The sequence below is a fragment of the Lagenorhynchus albirostris genome, chromosome 9 (assembly GCF_949774975.1).
Source record: "Lagenorhynchus albirostris chromosome 9, mLagAlb1.1, whole genome shotgun sequence".
Classification (NCBI taxonomy): domain Eukaryota; kingdom Metazoa; phylum Chordata; class Mammalia; order Artiodactyla; family Delphinidae; genus Lagenorhynchus; species Lagenorhynchus albirostris.
Window position 1 is genome coordinate 49363644 of NC_083103.1, and position 21117 is coordinate 49384760.

The 21117-nt window shown below is 50.5% G+C and overlaps 1 protein-coding gene across 17 annotated transcripts in view; it reads right to left on the minus strand.

Moving 5' to 3' along the window:
• PGAP2 (post-GPI attachment to proteins 2) overlaps positions 1 to 21117 on the minus strand; it is a 33825-nt gene that overhangs the window by 12379 nt on the left and 329 nt on the right. The window contains exons 1-7 of one of the 17 annotated variants that reach the window (XM_060159843.1): positions 14229 to 14343; positions 14096 to 14116; positions 10952 to 11126; positions 2451 to 2703; positions 2198 to 2304; positions 1487 to 1595; positions 266 to 1273 (exon numbers count right to left, since the gene is read on the minus strand). In XM_060159843.1, coding sequence (XP_060015826.1) covers positions 1143 to 1273; positions 1487 to 1595; positions 2198 to 2304; positions 2451 to 2703; positions 10952 to 11116 — 765 coding nt within the window. In that variant the 5' untranslated portion in view covers positions 11117 to 11126; positions 14096 to 14116; positions 14229 to 14343 and the 3' untranslated portion in view covers positions 266 to 1142. Of the gene's footprint in view, positions 1 to 265; positions 1274 to 1486; positions 1865 to 2197; positions 2305 to 2450; positions 2704 to 6363; positions 6546 to 10950; positions 11127 to 13738; positions 14072 to 14095; positions 14117 to 14228; positions 14344 to 21117 lie in introns of those variants that run through there. The other 16 variants (XM_060159846.1, XM_060159842.1, XM_060159847.1 and 13 more) reach the window with 16 other exon arrangements.

Here is a 21117-nt window from a genome sequence, read left to right on the forward strand (position 1 = left end):
ATCGCCTCAACCCAAGACTCTCCCAGGTAGCCCAGCTTCCAGACCTGGAGTCATCACAGGGATAGCTCAGTCACTCCTGCTCATCAAATCAAGGCTTGGACCAGCCTTGGGAGACTCCAGGCCTAAAGGGGGGGGGGGGAAACGCCACATGGAATCATACCCTACCATGGACTTACTCCCTCCATCCTGGAGCCTGTCCCTCCCCTCAGTTCCATTAAAGAGACAAGCCCCCGAACAAGCAAGCCTAGCCCAGACTGTTGGCAAAAAAAAAAAAAAATTTATTTTCCTTTGAAATAAAATGTACAACCAAAAGAGCACAGGGCCTAAGGCAGTAGGGAGGATGGGGGGACACCAGAGAGCCCGTTTTGGGGTAGGAATCTGTGCCTCTGTCCCCTCTACCTGGCACCTTTTGCCAAGGAGGAAGAGTCTGTAAACCAGAGATTCCAGAAGGGAAGGGAAATACATGCTGTGCCAGTGCTTTTTCTGTATCCTTTGGGTACAGAACACCACCTCCACAGGGAGAAGCACAGACTGGCAGAGCCCTCGGAAACCATGTAGCCTCCCACCCCTCACCCCCATCATCCACACGGACACGAGGAGGCTCACATAGGGAAGGGCATACACCATATCAGAGGGGAAGTCAGGTCTGGGACACCTGGGCATACTCAGCAGGGGAATGTGGTCACAGGCCTGAATGTGCAGAGTAGATCATTAGACGCATGGGTCAAGTGAATGACCCCATGGGGAGAAATGGCTGCGGTTTTCTGGTAGCAGCCACTGCTCAGTGGTCCCTGACCTCAGCGAGAGGTGGCTATGTAAAGGCCAAGAACCAGATGGTGGTTATGAACCTCAGGACTTCTTTTAGCACCAGATGGTGGAGCTCTCCTGCCAGCTCAGCTTCTTGGGGCTTCTCAGGTACGGGTGATGCTGCTTGAAGGAGCCTGTGCCTTCACGTGGGCTGGGGGAAAGGAGAAGCCAGTAGGGCCGGGGAAAGCCTTGTCCTGTGCCTTTCTTCCCTTCTTCCCCTCTACCCCAGCTTCAGTAGGGCTCAGAGAGGACGCAGGGGGTAAGGGAAGGCCAGAGTGGTATCCTGTCCTAGTTTCTCTGGGCAGTGGGCCTCCTCGCCAGCAGGAGAGAAGGGTTTAGAACCGTTTTTCCTCAGGCTGGGAGGTAATGAGCAGCTCCTTGTTCCCGAAGTCCCACCAGGCCGTCATGTGGAACGCCATGTTGGTTAGGACAACAGTATACTCCAGGATGGCAAAAATGGTGTATACTGTGGGAAGGACACAAGGAACAGGGCGTGATAAGCCTCCTTCCCTACCCCCCAGGGGCCTCTTGATAGATCACCACCACTGCATCACTACGCAAAGAACACAATGGCAGGCAGTCCCCAAGACCACTGCCACTGCCATACTGCACATTACAGAAAACATCCCAACTGTCCCTTAGCCACTGTGACCACCTATGGATCCTCGCCTGGCCTCACCTCCAGCCTCACAATACGTGTTGTGCCGAAAGTACGCAGCCAGCGCCGTGAAGAAGGAGACGAAGTTGATGATGAAGAGCCGCTGTTTCCAGTTGTAGGACTTGCGCTCCTAGGGGATGGGCTGTCTGATCACTCTGCAGCTTGTTAGATATGTGCGGACAGCCTCCCCTCTTGGCCCCAACTCCTAAGGGCTGTTGTCTTGCCTCCTTTGGTCATGGAAGGGGGCAGAGGCAGGGGCAGCAGGAATGATGGGCATTTCATACCCCTGCATTTGGTGTAATGAGGCCAAGGTACAGTGGGGTCCCTGTCCCTCCCATTTCAGGGGGACAGAGTATGAAAGTTACTTGGAGTTACCCACCAACCCAACACCTCCAGATGCTGTGGGGAGAAGAAAAGTACGGGGTGTGGGGGGGCAGGGCCGGGGGGAGGCACCAGAGTTATTACAGACCACAGACCCCTGACGCAGTGTTCCCGCTGCAGCCTGGGTGCTGCCCCTCATTCTACTCCCATTTGGAGGCACTACCTCTTCCCATGCTACCCAAACACAGCCCCAGATTCTGATCAATCACCCTCCACTTGTCCCCAAGCCCAGCCCCAGCCCCAGTTTGCAAAAGAACTCCATTTCCCACCTCACCATTACCCGCATCCTGAGGACGAGTGTCCTTGATTTTCCTCTGGGCCACCTGCAGCCCCACTAGGAGTAGACCGTACCTCTTGACTTACTGTGTGCTTCTTGGTCAGCCGCCAGAGAATGCAGGTGAGGAGCATGTGACTGAGGGATGAGGCGATGAACACAATGAAAGCGTTTTCATGGATGGCTGGAGGGAGAGAGGAGGGCTGGGAGCATGCACCGCAGGGAGCACCCAGAGCCCTGCGTCGTAAGGTCGGGGGGCGGGGGTGGGGGGCAGGGACATCCCCTCCCGGAACCCCTCCCCGCTCCTCCTTCCCTTGTCTGGGCACCCACTGAAGTCCTCGGAAGAGGAGACATAGGTGAGCACTAGCAGCGCAAGGTTCTCCACAACGTTGAGGCCGAAATTGAGGCGGCAAAGCTGGCGGTAGCTGGGACACGGGGAGGCGCAGCTGAGGTAGTGGTTCCAGTAGGCGAAGGCCACCAAGAAGCGGGGTGCTGAGTGCAGGCCAATGCAGAAGCGCCATACGTAGCGCTGGGGCACCTCTCCGCCGATGGCCGAGCTCACCGACGGCAGGTAATTGGGCACCTAGAGAGTTGTGAACCATCTGGGCACCAGCCCCCTGCCGGCCCCACCCACCTTGAGATCTTCCTCTCTGTGGAATCACCTTGACATTCAGAAGGCTCTGGTCCAGTCCCCTGCCTCCAGGATGTCCTTCTTCAGAGCCCCAGAGCTCTCCAGGGAGACCTCCCCTTCCAGGTCCTTCCAGGTCCCCTTCCAGGTCCCCAGTGTGCCTGGTTCTCATTCCCTAGCCAGCTTGGGGTTTGTGCTGGGGCATAGTGGGACCGCCTCCATCTCCCTACAGGTGGCTGGGAAAGCTATAGGCAGGTTCAGATGCTCTCTGAGCCCACAGCACAGGGCTGTGACCTGGATAAAGTCCTGTGGGAGGGTCCATGAGCCCAGCAACCCAGATTCAGTCCCAAGGACAGAAATGAGTCACAGAGCATCTGTGAGCTTCCTCGGCACAGCGCTGGATTCACTGCCCAGCTAAGCTGTTCCTGACTGCTCCCAGCTTCCCTTGTTCTTCTGGTCTGGGGTACCAAGGTAGTAGAGGGTGCTGTGAGATCCTAGGGAAGCTGGGCCAGAAGATACATTCACTCTGGTCACGTTTAGGAAAATGGGTGCTCCTAACCTGGGGTAATCTAAGAAAATGACCCTGTTCTTATGCATCTCTCTCATCCATCTTTCTCAAAGGCTGGAATTCCCTCATTCCTTAAGGAACTGGAGTGTCATTCTTTAAAGCTGAGGAAGGAGATAATATCACACAGCTGCAAGGACTGATGTTGCTTATTTTGGGGGGTGAGAGAATGGGGGATGGGTGAACAGTAGTTTCGATGGGAACAGGAAGGTCAGGAATAGGAAGAGGATCTCTTAGACTCAGGGGCCTAGAGCAGTATGTCTCAAACTTTAATATGCATACGAGTCACCTGGAATTGTGTGAGAATGCAGAAGGTCTGGAATCTGAGAATCTGCATTTCTAAAAGATTCCATGACTGCAGAATCTACCAGTCTGTTGCCCACACTTTCCGTGGACTTTTTTAGACCTTGAACAAGAGCCAGAGCAGTGCCAGAGCCCAGAAACCCAGAGAGGGAATGACCCTGCTGTGACTATGGCAGGACAAGTCTTCAGAGATGGAGTTCTGGAAGACCCCTTCCTTTCTCCCAGTGGGGATGCTGAATGGGTCTCCAGAGCGGCTGGGAAGGCAGGCAATGATGGAGGAAGCTCACAGGGCAGGGGTGGGCCTGGGACAGGACCAGCCAGGGCCCTCACAAGCCTTCACAGAAACAGAGATGGATTCCCCTCAGCACTGTCAGAGGAAGCTAAGTGCAGAGCTCTCAGAGAGAGGGTGATGCTATCGAGGCCATGGCTTGAGATACCATAGCTTGAGACCAGGCTCAGATATTCACTCTGAGTAATCAGTGAAGGGCAACATGGAGGCTTTGGAGCCACACAAACCTGGGTCTACATTCCAGCTCTGCCTTTATTAGCTGGCTGACCTTGAGCAAGTCACTTCACCTCTCTGAGCTTTGATTTCCTCATTGGCAAAATAGGGATGACGTCACCTACCTTGCAGGGGACGGTGAATTACTAAATATAATGTATGCAAGGCATCTGCAGTGTCTAGCACGCAGTGAGTACAAGCGATGGCTTTCAGAAGACAAATTTTCCTGAAAAGCCTGCAAATTGGCTGTGATCTATGTGGCTACTGAACGTGGCAAGGCCGACTTATGAGTGAAAGGTGGGAATCATATCTTGACTGGACACTTCTGAGACCTCCAAGCCTCCTTACTTGACTTTTCTGCCTCTCTGGGTAGGTCCCCTGAGTAGGATTAGTGGGAGTGTTGCCTCCACTTTCTAGAATATTCATTTTGAAAACTCCTGCCCCAATCTCAGCTACTTTAAAGGGAACAGTACCAACATCTAAGGCTTGGCTGGGAGAGCCGAGAGTATTCAAGGGCCCAGAGCCCTGACTGATGCTGGGAAAGAGGTAAAGGGTAGAGATGGCACGGAGTTAGGGGGATGCCTCAGGAGGATGAGGGTTAGGGCCCTGTGGCTGCCTGTCCCATCCTCACAAGCTCCTCTCAAATTAAGGGTGGGGCAGGATTCTAAGAGCAGGGATTGCCTCCCTCATCTCACACTCACACACACACACACACACACACACACACACACACGCTTAATCAGGTACAGATACTCATATACACCCCCGCCATTCCGAATACACAAGTTCCCCACTCACCAACTATGCCAACAACAAGCAACGTGAGGAGATATCAGAGCCCACGTACACAGCTCACCACAAACCTCCCCAAAAGCCCAGAGCTAAGGGTACTGAGAGATGGGAACATAACCTCTTTCCCCAAGAATAGAAACCCTTTGGCCTGGAAGACATGGCTCAGTGGATCTATGGCAGGGCAGTAGATCAGAAATTCACATGGTACAAAGGGAGAGGGTCCAAAAACTTCCTTATCATAGAACCTCATGTTTCACCATTAGAGGTTCATTCCTCTGGCCTCAGATAAAAGTACCCTGAAATTATGGATGACTTTTCTTTATACGTTACCACCCCTTCCCCTCCCCACCAACTAGACAAAAACTCCCATTCCTGTCAATCCTACTTGCTACTCTTCTCTGGACTCCATCCCCTCTTCTCTAACCTCATAGTCCCCCATCTTAGCACTGGTATCCCCTGTACCATGAGCTATTGCACTAGCTTCCTTACTGGTCTCCCTACTCTTGCCCTCTGCCGTTGAATCTGTTCTCCACTCAGGAGCCAGAATGGTCTTCTAAAGCTCAAATCTGATCGTGTCCCTTCCCTGCTTAAAATCTTTCCAAAGCTCCCCATTGCCCTCTGGATAAAATCAAAAGCTGTCCACCTGGCACTCACAAAGGTCCTTCTTCACCCCACAGCAACAATTCCCCGTCCTCCAGGAAGGAAGTCTCCAACATCCAAGCTGGTTTAAGTGCTTCTCCTGGGCCCCGCATCCCTGTGCTCCCTTTTATCACAGAAGGGATCTCATCTCACAGTGTTGTGACTGTCTGTGCCTAGGTCTGTCTCTTGGAGGAATAAGATGCTAAGGGCAAGTCCATGTTCAATTCCATGCCCCTGACACAGAACCTCCACCCCTGGGCCCTCAAGAAAGGCCTGATGGACTGCTCTTGGAGACAGGAACTCCTTCTAGGTTTCTAGCTGGCAAAGCTCTGAGTGGATATAGGTTGTGGGGCCTGAGACTGCCAGAGTAGAAACAAAGATAGAAGAAGCCAGGGCAGGGCTGGGCGTCTTCTCAGGTCAGGCCCCTAGTCTGGGCTAAAGGACCTGTTACTTCTCCTGGCTCCTGGCCTCATCTTACCTCCTCAGTCCTGGCTTCCTTTCCAGTCTGGTCTTTCTTCAGCCCCCTTCTCCCTCTCTCAATCTCTCCTGCTTATTCCCACTCTCTTCCCTTCCCCCAGGCCCCCTCTGCTCCCTTGTACCCTCTACAATCCTCTTCTACTCTTGGAGGACTGTGACTCTACTTTCCCTGAGTCTCTCTCCCCAAATTTCCCCCAGCTCTGACTTTCCCCCCACCATCCTTTTATCCCTCTCCCCTCTCTCTGTCCCTCCACCTTCTCTCCTACTGTCTGATTCCACCCTTATCACCATCTCCTGACCTGGCCCTGACCCAGGTGCTGGGGAGCCTGGCACTCACCCCACAGTCAGTGGCCACTGTGTACTCAAAGTGGAACACCAGGGACCAGATGATGCAGAAGAAGAAGCCAAACACGGGGAAAGTGATGACCCACCAGACCATGGCCGTGAAGCGGAGCCGGAACACAGTCCCATCGGGGTCCAAGGGCTGGGAGGCCGCAGAGAACATCCTGTAGGGAGTGGTGCCCAGGCAGGGCAAGGGACACAACTTGGGGCCTGGTGGGGTTACCTGGGCCTAGGAAAGTGGGGTCTTTTCCAGAGCTGGCTTTTCAGAGTATAGGGAAGAGCCAGAGTATAAAGAGTAGGAAGGGCATAAAGGAAAAAGGAAAGCAGTGCCGAAGAGGAGGTACAGAGGGAGATGGGGCAGGAACAGCAGAGAGACAGGGTCAGCTCATAGGAATCCGTTTGGCACACTGGTCCTATAGGTTCACCTCTTGAAGAGTATGGAGAATAGAGGCTCCCAGTGGCCTGGATATGGGAGCTCTGATGGCCCACCTCATTCCCATGACCCTCATACCCACTCAGGAGAAGGGTCAGAGGTGGAAGGGTTATTATTCCCATTGCACAGAAGGGAAGACCAAGGCCCAGAACTATGCTAGGATCAAACATTAGGACTAAGGCCTCTTGCCACTTGATAGCTTAAGGCTCCAAGTCAAGGTTTACTTCAGGCCAAGTAACCTAGATAAAGGACCTTGGCTCAGACTGACCCAAGCCTTCCCACTGACCCTGTCTGACCACATTCCTGCTCTTCACCCAAGTTAACTAGGAACAGTGGGAGGGCCCCATAACCTATTTCAATGGGACCACAGGCTACCAGCCATCCCACCCCCAGGCTCAGAATGATCCAAGCCTCAGGCCAGCAGTACCCTGACCCCGAGATACCAGAGTCCCTCCGGAGGCCCAGACCTCTATCTCCTTCCTCTCTGAGAAGACCATGTCACCCGATCCAAGATTTTCGGGAACTGAGGGTCATGGGAACCTTCTCCACTCAGGTTGAGTCTCCTGTGCTGGGCCAGACCCAGGAAGGACAGACCCAGACTGAGGCAGCTGGGCTTCTTCTGCTTCTTCTCCCTCTGGGCAGAGAACTCCCTCCCCCACCCCCACTGCGCCGACCACCATGACCCTTCACGCTGGGCTTCCTTCTGGAGGGCAGATTTGTATTAAAAGGCCTAGGACCAAATCTCCCCTGGGGACTCAGACCTCCCTCCATTAAGGGAACCCTAGTCTACTAGTCCAGCTCAGCATCAGGGAATCAGGGTGGGGGTAGGCGCACTAAGCAACACTCACACTGGGTGCTGAAGGATCCGGGGCTTGGGTTGAGGGCTCTAGCCAGACTGAGACTGCTCTAAGACTGGAGGGTCCCACCCCCAGTTCCTGAGGGCCTGCCTCCCGCCCACAGAGCCCGGATCTCCACGCCTTCCCCGGGCACACAGCCTTCGACGACCAACAAGGCCATGTCATAAATCCCAGAACACTCTGCAAAGGTAAGAATGATAGTGGCCAAGGTTGGCCCACAGCAGATCCCTTTGCCAGACATGGTGGTGGGGACCTTTCTGAGGGTTGGGTCCAGGCATGTAGGCAGGTTTCTGGGAAGGGAAAGGGAGAAAGCAGAATAGGATTTAGCCCCTTTCTGTTGGAGCAGGACTGAATATGTTTGTTGGGCCCCATCAGAGAGCTAGCTAATCTTAAACAGTAGATTCGCAGTCCAAAACAGATCTAGACAGGCCTGAATATGAGGTATCAGTGTCCAGCCTGTACCTGTGCAGAAACAGCTAGTGGCAGCTCAGGCTGCATTAACAGAGGTCTAACAGCCAGTAATAGGAATAGAACAGTCCTGATTTGGGCTGTTCTTCCCAGGCCATATGAAGTCCTATGCCCAGATCAGGGCCTAGGAGAGGACAGTGATCAACTGGGCCAAGTCCAGGGCACATGTCTTGTAAGGATTGCCTGAAGGAACTGGAGCTATGCTACCTGAGAAAAGTAAACTCAGGGGACCCTCCTCCCCCGCCATTACTGCCTTCCCATCTCTGCAGGGCTGGCTGGAAGCCAGGTGGAAAAAGTAGCTCCAAGGGTCCCAAAGCAGAGCCAGAGCCAGGACAGAGATTCACCAGAAAGAGGGTGTATGCTCACTATAAGAGCTTGCTGGGCTTCCCTGGTGGCGCAGTGGTTGAGAGTCCGCCTGCCGATGCAGGGGACACGGGTTCATGCCCTGGTCCGGGAAGATCCCACATGCCATGGAGCAGCTGGGCCCGTCAGCCATGGCCTCTGAGCCTGCGCATCCGGAGCCTGTGCTCCGCAACGGGAGAGGCCACAACAGTGAGAGGCCCGTGTACCGCAAAAAAAAAAAAGAAAGAAAGAGCTTGCTAATTGTTAGTTACTAAGTCTCCTCAGAATCAGCTGCCTGGGAAGGAAAGAAGCTCTCCATCACTGGGGATGTGCAAGCAGAGGCAATGTCATCTATTGGCAATTATAGACTAAGGCTACTTCTTTCATTCCTCAGTTGGCCATTCCTGGGATTCTCTGGGTGAAAAATTTAGAGTATATGTGAAAATTCCCAGGTGTATCCATCATAGTAGTCCCAGGGAGTAGGGACAAAATACCCCTGGGGTCACTAGGCCTAGTCTTGCCCCAGAGAGGCCAGGTACCCCTCCAGCAGCTACCTATGCCTTAGCTCCTTATCTAGTATGTTGAGAATGGGTTATAAGTATGCTGAGGTTACTGATCCCATTATCATTTGGAGCCAGCCACGAGGACCAACAGCCTACTCCGTCTAACTCCATATGCCATACAAATATTATAATTCTCTGTATGGACTATGACTGCATTATATCCTGCCTTCCTTTTCCCAGGGCTGATGTGTGTGTGTGTGTGTGTGTGTGTGTGTGTGTGTGTGTGTGTGTGTGTGTGTCGGGGGGGGGGAGTCCTATCCATTTATTCAACAAATACTTTTTTTTTTCCCTGGCCGCGCTGTGTGGCATGCGGGACCTTAGTTCCCCGACCAGGGATCAAACCCATGCCCCCTGCAGTGGAAGCACAAAGTCGTAACCACTGGACCACCAGGGAAGTCCCTCAACAAATACTTTCTGATTCAGATGCAGTGCCCATCTTCAAGGAGCTCCCAGCCTAGTAGGGAAGAGAGACACAAATATAATGTGATAGAACCATATCAGAGAGAACACCTGGAACTATGGGCACCCAGAGGAGGGAGTGATTAAGCTTGCCCCATGGAGGCTGCAGAAAGCTTTTTGGAGGAGGAGACATATGAGAAGGGTTTTGCAGGATGAAGAGGAGTTGGCCAGGGTAATAGAACATTTGATGCATTATCTAAGGTGAGAACTAGGTCAGGAGAGGCTGTTGGATGGATCCTTTCTGATCTTCCCCCTCTGATTACCTGGTCACCCCCTTTTCTTCCAGTCCTGTTCTTTCTGATAGCTCCCAGCCCTGAGTCTCACCAGGCTGGCTGCCCACAACTCAAGGCCCACATCTACCCACTGACAAATCAAGAAGAGGGAAAACTTGAAGTCATATGAACAAAAGAAGTGGGCCCCCATGCTTGCCAGCCAGATCCCACTCCTGGTTGTACCCCTTTTTCTCAAGCAAATGCTCTTTATAGGAAGGTGGAAGCTCAGCTGATTGGGGGCCTTCTGAGCTCTCTGTGAGGCTAGTTCAAGGGTCCATGTCCAGGCTCTGCCTCTTTCCCACCTAGAGACCCTTGGCTAACTTCCTCTCCTGCCCTGTCTTCCAACTTGACAATCTCCTTTTCCTCTTCCTCCTTCTGCTCCTCCCCTTCCACATTTCCCAAACCACTTTCCTATTTCCTCCACCTGGAGCGCTACACTAACACTGAGAAGGAGGAGGACAGGAATTAGCAACACTGATAGACATGAGGAAACTGAGGCTCAGCCTCTGAAATTCAGGTAATATACAGAGTCAGTGGATGAACTAGCAGGATAACAAAGGTCCACACAGGTCTCACCCCATTTACACCCATAACATACAGAGAAAGAACTCTCACAACTTTCTTCCTGGCCCAGCACCCTATATCCCTGTCCAAGAGGGTGTATGGCCACCTATGGAACCTCAGAGGTCATGGGACCTACCCCAGAAAACACATGTACACACACATAATCAGGTCCCCAACCAGACAGACACAGATATAGTCTCTCTCACACACATAGCCCACTCAAAGCCATTATAGTCATGTCCCTCACAGTTAACACATGCACATATACATAATCATTCCCGTAGGGACAGGCACAGCCCACAGTGCCCCACTAAAAAGCCCCAAATGCCCTCTAGCCCAGTTTTTTTCTCTGTCCCCCAGAAAACCCTGGGGCTGCTGAATCTGCCCCTCTATGAACTAAGGATTGGGTTCGGGGTTCTGGGGCTGCCCAACTTCAGGGACCCTGGCCCTCAATGACCTCCGTTGAAGGTGGAGGGAGACTATTCCTTGGGACCTCAATTTGCAGGCATCCCCCCAGCAGCCCAGTATGTTTGATGGCTAATCCTGTTACAACAGAATCAGGATCCAAAATAGATCTGATTGGGCCTGAACATGAGGTATCAGTGCCCCCCTCCACAAGCCCTACCCCACAGTGTGTGGCCGTAGTCTCCTTGAAGTGGAAGAGCAGGGACCAGAGGACGCAGAAGAGGAAGGCGACAAGTGGACAGCAGACCGTGACCAGGGCCACCAGGGTGAAGCGGAGCCGGACCAGGGTCCCATCCCGATCCAGTGGCAGTGGGACCTCGTACATCTTGTCAGACCTGGGGATGGAGTGGTGTGCTGTCAGGGCCCAAGGTAGTGAGGCTGGGACTCAGTGGTGAAGTTAGCCCTTGTGCTCAGTCCTCAGCTTAGCTATGCTATGGGGTGGAGAGTCTGAGAAGGAAGCCACCTAACCCCTAAACTTGGACAGTTACTGTCCTGGATGAGGAAGATGGACTGAGAATCCCATGAGAACATTCACCCTCAATTTCAGAGGAAAGACAATGAACCAAATCTGTGCTAAGATGAAGCCGGAATAGTTTGAGAAAACTTCTTCTCATCCCTAGGCCTGGCTTGACAGGCCTAGTACTACAGGAGCCGGTTGAACTAGTCTCTCTTGTTTCAGGAACCAATCCTAAAACCTCCCAGTGAACAGAATGGCCCATCTCCTCCCCCAGGCCTTGGAACCTCCACGTTTCAGGGCCTCCTATCAGCTCTCACTGCTTCACCCACCGGCCCGGGGTGCTTCTGCACCTTCAATCCCTTCCCAGCTCTGTGTGCTCTGTGTGCCTGCACCGCAGTCCACAGCAGCAAGGACTCCATGGAAGCCAGCAGAACCTCAACCCCCTGTCTGTCCCCACCCGCTGCCTCACGTGCTCTGAGGGTGAAAGGCTTTGCAGAATCAGGCCTGGTGCTAGCCTGGGCTTGCTGTTTGCTAGAGAGAGCTGCCTGGTCAGCTTCTGGAGGCTTCCCAGTGCCCAGGGGCCTGTCCGCTCCCCTCTGGAGACTAGGTAAGGGCTCCTGAGGACTGGGCTCCTCCCCACTGCACTCCCCCACTCAGATGAGGATATGAGGTCATGCACTATACTACTAGCCAAGTATATACCAGCAATCCTAGCCCGGACCCCCTCAGTGTATAGAAGGGGAAGTTGAGGCCAAGAGAGGGGCAGGACCCTGCTCAGGGTCACATAGCAAATAGAAGGAAGAGCCAGCAGTGGGCAGATGTGGGGCTCACAGTGTCACAAACTGCAGCTCTCACCTTCCTTGACCCTTTGCTCTCTGGGCCAGAGCTCTGGACAGAGAGGTCAGGTTACGTCAGGTTAGGAGGGAAAAGTGAAGGGGTACCTGTCCATAGGAGGAAAAAAACTAAAAAACCAAATTTATATAAATGAGTCAGTCAGCCCCGTTCCCATTTTAAAGACAGAGGAACCAAGACACAGAGAGAGGAAGGTCTTTCCTCAAAGCCATATGCTGAACCTGAGGGAAAGCCATCCTCAGAATTTAGGCTTCTAGTTGCCAAACTAGGGCTGGCTCCGGATACATAAAGAACCTGCCCTTCTGGACTCCAGGACCTTGCCTGGAGATCAAGTCCTAGCTCCTCCTGGCCCCGCCCTCAGGACGCTCTCCTAGTCCCGCCCTCAGGAAGAACCCTGACCTCCAGGAGGCTGGCCTCATGGCATCTGGAACAAGCCAGGTGGATATGCCTCTCAACCATCTTCCTCCACCCACCTCTCTGCCAGGCTCCATCAGGCAGCCTGCCCCAACTGCTCAACCTCCTTCCTCCTTCTGCGGGCCGGGGGTTTCCCAGGAGCGGTGGAAGTGGCTCTGGTGGCCCTCCCAAATCAAGCACATTCCTACAGTCCTTGGATCATCCCCAAAGACCTTCCCCACCCAGCCCAAACCCAGATTCTGTGGTTGCAGTGGTACTAGTCCCCCCTTCCAACATCCCTTCCTGAAGCCAGCTGCTCTGGATCCCTCAGGAATCACTGGGACCCCCAAACCAAAGACCAGATCCTCAGGGAATGACTAGGCAGTGCCCAAGGCAGGGGTTGATAAGGTTTGAGGAACAGTCTGTTCCACTTGTTGGAGGTATGCCTAACCTCCCTTTTAGCTGTGTGACCTTGGGCAAGTCACCTAACCACTCTGGGCCTATTTTCACAGTTGTACAACATGGGGATCTTGTGGTTTGGATGACTAATAAGGCCATACCAACTAGGTCATTCTACTCTCCCAGGCTTCAGGACAGGGAGCTCACTATCTGAAGGGCAGCTGTCCAGCCCCAGTCAACTCTAACTTCCACACAGGTACCACTTAACTGAAAACTGCTTTCTTAGGAGTATCCCTACCTTATTTCCAAAGATCCTCAAAGATCTTCTCAGCCTCCAGTCCAAACCCACACTTACTGGGTGCCTTCTGAGTACTAGGCACCCTGCTTAGCATTAGATATACATTGTTTCTTTTAATTCTCACTACAACTCTATGAGGTAGGCGCTAGCTATAGCCTGTATATTTCCATTTTACAGAAGAGGCAAGTGAGGCTCAGGGAGGTTAACATTTGCTCAAGGTCACAGGCTAATAGCTGGCAGAGTTGGGATTTGAAACTAATCTAAAGGGTTGCAGGTCCCCGGCACCTCTCTCCTGGGGCACCTAAGGAAGAATCTGGACCAGGAGTGCCGGCGGGGTGAAGAAGGGAGAGCTCACTCTGGAACATCGGGCCCCTGTCAGGGAGCAGAGGGGAAAGGGGTCAGCTACCCCAGCGGGCACAGCAGCAGGTCCTGGACAGACACCAGGATCCCCACAGCCCGGGGCCGGGCCCCGCGGAGGCCAGACCGCGTGGCCGAGCTCCCCCAAGTGGGGCTGCCCGGCAGTCCAGCACACCCATCTCCATACTCACCCAGGCCGTGGCGGCGAGGAGGCCGCGCCGGCGCAGTCCGAGAGCAGGGAGCACCCGGGGGAAGCCCAGGCCGGGCCCGGGGGGCGAGCGGTGGGGGGCGGGTCGGAGCGGGAACGGCGGGGGCGGGGCCGGCGCGCTTGGGGCGGAACTTGGGAAGGAAACAGCACCCAGATCCTCTGCTGGCCCCTCCCCGCTTCTGCGGCCCGGGACCCCAGGCTGTCCCCCTTAATCTGGCGTCCCCTCATGCCATGCCGATCCAGCACTGGTCAGCTCCACTAATTCCAGCTGCATGGGGGCAGCCGGAAGAGCACTGGACACCTGGGTCTGACACGTTGGATCAGCCACCTTGTCACTTACCTCTCGGCTGCGTTCCATCACCTGTTGAAAGAACATAAAATTAATTCAACAGGACCTCGAATTCTCTCATTTCCTGACCCCAGTCTCTACCCACCTCCCACCCCAACCTAGACGAAATTATCCAGTTTCGCACTTCTTAAACATTAAACCAGTTTGGCCCCAGCCTCGGCGCCCCTTCCCCAAACTTTGCTCCCCAGAGCCCAATCGGGGCATTTCAGCAAAGGGCAGAGTGCCTCACAGGGAACGAGATCCCGTGGGGCTCACCGGAGAAACTCTGGGCCACAGCTATTCCCACCTTTGATCAGGAGAGGGCGCCCTGTCTCCCCTGTCGAAATGCAGAGAGCGGATCTCCTGCCCCCCAACACCACCCTAGTCCTGGTCCCTCTTCACCATGAGAGGGCTGATCCCCAGAAACCAGCCCCCAGCCAGGGTTCCTTCCCCACCCTGACTGACCCCCTAAAGGAATCTGAGGGGGACTCTTGGCTACCTTTGTAAAGACCATCCTACCTCAACGGGGAAAAAGAAGGAAGGGACCAGTAATCCCTCCTACAGTTACAATGTGGGATTGTCAGAGCACCTGCAGCAGGTGGAGGACATCTGACCTAGACACCGTTACCATCACATTTTTCCCGTTTAAATCCCCACAGTAATAATTAGCACATTTTGAGCACCCCCGGTGTCCCAGGCACTTTTCTACTTTTTTATGTTATCCCATTTAATCCTGATAAAAGCCCTATGAGGTAGATACTATCAATATCTCTATTTCACCAATGGAAAACAGAGAAGATGAGTTACCTACTCACACAGCTAGTAAGTGTCAGAAGCCAGGATTCGAGTCTGGCACCTGAGGTCATTCCCTTAATCACTATATACTGTTAATTCGGGGAAACAAAGGCCCAAATTTGATTAACTTGCCAGAACCCTTTTGCATGCATCCACTCTTGTTCATTTACTCAGCCTAGGCCCCCTCTGTGACAGGCCCTGGGTTGGGCAATGGTGGGGGACCCAGAGATATCGTGCTCACTCCTGGGGGTCCAAGTCTACAGGGAAGGTGTCTTATTCTAAAAAAAATATTTTCTTGACTTGAATTCTGCCACCCCTCCCCACCCCACCCCGGCCTTTAAAGTCCCAGGGCAAATGAACAATTAGTAAAACTAATTGTTACTGAAAGAACCACTCCCATTTAGTTTTGATAACTGGATTTAGGTTTTCTTCCTTGGGGCTTCACGTGATGCTCTTTGTCTAGCTCCAACCCACACATGCCTGCTCCTGGCCCCTGTTGCCGGTCTTAACCCCTTGTCTGTTCCTTTGGCTCTAAGTACCATTCCCTGAGGCTGGGTCTCTTCTCCCTGCCTCTAGACTACCCCCCAGTGCCTGAAACTTGAGGTGCTCTAACTGGCCTTTAGTTCTCTGGTGATTTGGGCACTTCCCCACCATACAGTCCTCAGTCTGTTTCCTCATCTGTAAAATGGTTTTAGGAATATCCACATTATAGTGTTGTTGTGAGAATTAGATGAGGTAATAGAGCAATGTGCCAGGTTGATGACAGCTAGATGTGTCAGCAACAGTCTGAATTTGTCCTGATTGAGCCTTTTCTGAACTGTCTGACCTCAGCTGTCACTGACCCTCTCTGAATCTGTTTCCTCCACTGTCAGTTTGAAAGACTATCACCTACTTGATTTATATGAGGAAAAGTGGAAGAAAAAGATGAGTTCTTACTATGTGCCAGGGACTATATATGCATTCTCTTATTTGATCCTCTTAATAATCTGATGAGGTAGGTTTGATGAAAGCCATTTTACAGATTAAAAAATTGAACAAGCATCTAAGCATCTAGGCTCGACCTTATTCAGGACGTTCTCAGTGTTTGCTGAACTGGCATTTGTCCATTGTCCAAGTAGCTGCTGCTGCTGTTGAAGCCTTTCAGTGTCTCCTCCCTCCTGGTTGGTTTGCCTGGTGCCTGGACATATCCCAGAGAGGCCTGTGCCTGAAACAGCACCACTATCTTCAAGCTTTAGCCATGATCACTGCTCCACTCCCCTTTCCACATACACATACCAGATATCCCAAGCTCACTGAGCATTTGTTTTCAGGGATGTTCCAGCCCCCAGGAGCATAGGGCGGTGTAGAGGTGGGGGGCAGAAGAGGGGAAGTGAAGGTGGGATATAGTTGTCAAGGAAAGCTTCCTGTAGGAGATCTCCTTCACTCCTTCACTGCCCTCCTATCTCTCCATCATTCTGCCCATTAGCCACATTGGCTCTTCTTACCACACAGATCTGATCATGTCCCGCCCTTGTGCCTTGTGGCAAAATAGTAAATTTTCATGGCTTTCAGCATCAAGGGCAAATTCCTTAGTGTGATGTTCAGTATCCTTCATAACGTGGCCATCCTCTACTCCAGCAACCACTTGTTTTACATTCTAACTACACTCACCTCTTCCATGGAGCCTTTTTTAACTTCCTCCTTATCTCTCCCTACCCCCCATGATGTGCCCACCTCCCCACTCCTCAGGCAGCCTTGGATGGCCTTCCATCACACCCTTATGAGGGCTCTAACCACAATGAAGCAAAATAATCTGTTGCCTGTTTCCCCGACCCTCCTGGCAGCTCATTTAAGGACAGAACCTCCACCTGTTCCGTTTATTTCTGAATCTCTCAGCTTAGCCCAGGCATGGGCATACAGTAAGAGTCCAGAAAATATTTGCTAGATTGATTTAATTGAACTGGATTTTGAAGGATGGGTAGGATTTAGATATATCAAGAAGAGATTTAGGAACTGCAAGAAAGGCCTTTGAAGAATGACTGCTGGGAATAGAGGGTGGAGGCAGAGGGTGCATGGCTCGGGGTGGGGGTGGGAGGTAGGTAAAGTGACAGAGACAGAAACAGTGCTAAAAGCATCCAATTTCAGGCCAAACGCTGCCCTGCCTCCTAGGCAGGCTTAGGAAAGTCTTCCTGGGTTGAGGAGGAGTGTTCTTTTTTTCTTCCCAGAGATCTTTCTCATGGCAGACACATCCTTCTTGGATGGCTTTAAACTATTTACCCTAGGCTCACCCATCTTGCTCCAGCTCCATTCTGCCTCAAATAGTAATTACATCTTCATTGTTTTATAGAACATTCTTTAGCTTCCCTATCACTTCTTTTTTATAAAAAATTATTTATTTTTGGCCGTGTTGGGTCTTCGTTGCTGAGAGCGGGCTTTCTCTAGTTGCAGCGAGCGTTGCGATGCGCGGGCTTCACATTGCAGTGGTTTCTCTTATTGCGGAGCACGGGCTCTAGGTGCGCGGGCTTCAGTTCAGTAGTTGTGGCTCACGGGCTCTAGAGCGCAGGCTCGGTAGTGGTGGCACACGGGCTTAGTTGCTCCGTGGCACGTGGGATCTTCCCGGACCAGGGCTCGAACCCGTGTCCCCTGCATTGGCAGGTGGATTCTTAACTACTGTGCCACCAGTAAAGCCCCTCCCCTATCACTTCTAGGATGAAGTCCCAGTTTGCACCCATGGATACACTGAGCTCTTTCCTGGTCCCACATCTCTGTTCTCCCTGTTCATCTGGCATGGAATGCATCTTTTCCTTGTCTCAGCAAACTCTACCCTTCCTATAAAGGTATAGATTAGCATGACACTTTAGTGAGTTAGGCATGCATGCAGTAATTTCTAGGGCTATCACTAAAATAATAGAAAAAGAATTTAATTTCCAAACTGATGCAGGAATAAAAATGAAGTAATCCAAAAGAATGCAAGAAAGGAGATTTAAATGGCCAATAAGCACGTGAAAAGATGGTCAACATCATTAGTCACCGGGGAAACGTATAAAAAAAACCACAGTGAGATGCCACTTCACACCACCTAGCATGCCTATAATTTAAAAAGAAAGAAAAAAGAAAATAACAAGTGTTGGCAAAGATGTGGCTGGCAGGAATGTAAAATGGTACAGCCAGTTTGGAAAACAGTTTGGCAGCTCCTCAAGAAGCTAAATATAGAGTTATTATATGACCCTGCAAATCCACTCCTAGGTATAAACACAAGAGAATTGAAAACACATGTCCACAAAAAACTTTTACATGAATGTCCATAGCAGTACTATTCATAGTGGAATAATGGAATAATCATTATTCATGATGAAACAACTCAAATGCCATCCAACTCATGACTGTATAAACAAAATATGGTATATTCATAAAATGGAATATTATTCTCCTATAAAAATGGGTGAAACTTTGAAACATTATGATAAGTGAAAGAAGTCAGACACAAAGGCCACGTATTTTATGATTCCATTTATATGAAGTGTCCAGAGTAGGCAAATCCATTGAGACAGAAAGTATACTAGTAAATTGCCAGGAGCTGGGGGGAAGGGGGAGATGGGGAATGATTGCTAATGGGCCTGGGGTTTCTTCTGGGATTATGAAAATGTTCTGGAATTATATAGTGGTGGTAGTTGCACAACCTTGTGAATATACTAAAAACCTCTGAATTGTACACTTCAAATGGGTGAATGTTATAGTATGCAAATTATATCTCAATTTTTAAAAAAAAAATCTGGCAAAGAGCTTGGCCTCAGTAAGTGGCAGTTATTTTTACCAAAAAAAAAAATTTTTTTTAAAAAGCACAGAAACAGAACATCTGGGGCAAACAGAAAGTCTAAAATGTTAGATAAAATCCTAAATATACCAGTAAATTCGTTAAATGCAATTGACTAAATGCTCTAGTTAAAAGTCAGATATTCACACAAGATTTATATAAATCTAATTATATGTCATTTATAAACATCACCCTTCCTTATCAAGTTATAGGAAAAGAAGGAAATCAACATTTACTGCATGCTTACCATGTACCAAACAGGGGCCCAGTCCTTTGCAAATTTCATGATCTTATTTGACCTTCACAAGCACCTTATGAAACAGAAATTATTGTGCCCACTTTATAGACAATGAAACTGGTGCACAGAACAATTAAATAATTTGTGCAAGGTCTAAAAAGTAGTAGATCTAGGACTTGAACTTAGATCTGTTTGAATCTAACTCTGCTGCTCTTTCCAATGTACCATATAAGAAATTTAGAATCATCTCTCTGGAAGGAAGTCTCGTGTTCTTTTATAATTCTGCAGTCCTTACAGGTCTCTATACTCCCTGGGCATCAATCCTTCAGAGCTGCATAGAGTGAGTTCTCAGGGCATGTGTGAGAGAGACTGGAAGCTTCCAGGACAGAAATGGACTTTACTTAGCTCTGTCTCTCTTGGCCACGGCAGAGTGTTGAGCGGTGGACATCTCTGGGCTCCTAATGCCCAGGACAGAGCTTGGCTCAGCAAGCTTTTGAGAACATGCACCAAATTCCTTGGCTTTAGAGGAGAAGAAGGCAGATGATGACAATCAAAAGGGGTGTTATGAGAATTAGGCAGAGTAAGACTATGTGGGCCTAGGAAGCCCTGGTCCACAAAGAAGTCCTTCCTGGGGCAGAAGTCCCTGGGAATGATGAGCTTGTAGGCCACATGCCTGCCAGAGTACCTAACAAGAGGTCCTTCTACTTAGAAATCACCATGATCACAGGAAATTCCTCCCTGGAGCACTCCTTGTCCAGTGTCTCTCCCTCCAGTCTTCCAATAAGTATACACTACTTAAGGGACCCAACTCCTGCACACCTGCTAGTACTCTGGACTAAATACACTCACTCACACAAGACATATTTCTGAGCTCCTTTTCTGTGTCAGAATCCATGTCTTAGAATATTTAGAATGGGAATTCCTTAACATTTTTAAAGAATACAAATAATATCTATCATTTATTGAGGGTACCTGTGTACCAGTTACCATATGCCTCAGCTCATTTAATTCTCACAACTCTGTGAGGCAAGTACAATTATTACCCCCATTTTACAGACAAGGAAACTGAGTTTCAGAGGGGTTAAGAAATTTGCCCAAAGTTCATACAGTTAATACATGGTTGGGCTCAGATTTAAACCCAGGGTTCTCTGACTCAAAAGTCCCATACTTCTTTTCTATTTAAGAAAATAATTCTCTCATTCCTGCATCAAACATTTAATGCACACCTATGCTGTGTGGCTGGCCTTAGGGACATCAGAATAAATAAGCAGAGGAGAGCCTTAAACAGAGCTGGGTTTGAGGATTGGAAGGTGAGAAATCAAAGGTTCAGGAGGGCAGTGAGGAAGCTACTGTAACTCTCCAGGGAGACCTAATGACTTTCTGATGCTGAATATAGGCAAGGGAGGGTGGAGGGAAAGGAGTGAATTGAGGGTACCTGTGTACCAGTTACCAGTACATGGAGTAGTTGGGGGAAGGTGTCTGGAGTCAGATGTTTAGCTTTCCTATTTGACCATCCACATATTTATTTTTTTCTTTCTTCAAGCACCTACTGAACATCTACAATGCACTAGGTTTCTTCCATCCATTATCTTATTTTACCTTTACTACCAGATCAATCCACTTTTTTTTTTTAACATCTTTATTGGAGTATAACTGCTTTACAATGGTGTGTTCACTTTTTGACTAAGTAACTCTAATCCCTTGCCACCACTGAAAACCCAGAGTGATTTAAGTTTATCCATGTTTTGGGCAGGGCCCATTTCAATTTTGTAGATATGTCCCAGGAGGAGGGGGTGGTGGAACGGTAATCCTAATAGGTTTTGCTTTCTGAACACAGTCCCTGCTATTTTGTGTGGGACCCACAGTCACTAGATCTAGTTTCTAGAACATGCTCAACCCACCCCCTTGAGATATCAGGCTTCTGCTCCGGGCTAGGCCTTGAGGGAAAGGAACACCAACTTGAAAATGAAGCTCTGGCCTTCAAGAGCCCGGCACCAGAAGATAGGAAAGTAAATAACAGAATACAAAGTAACAAGGCTGTAACAGAGGCCTGCCCAAGCATTACTCCAACTAGCTGTGAGAGATCCCAGAGAAGCGGGAACATTTCAACTAGACTTTAAGAATAAGTAGGGGTTCCTAAAGTGCAGGTGGGAAAGAAGTTCCGAGAATTGTCATTTGTACCAAACTCTAAGCTGAACCATTCCCTTA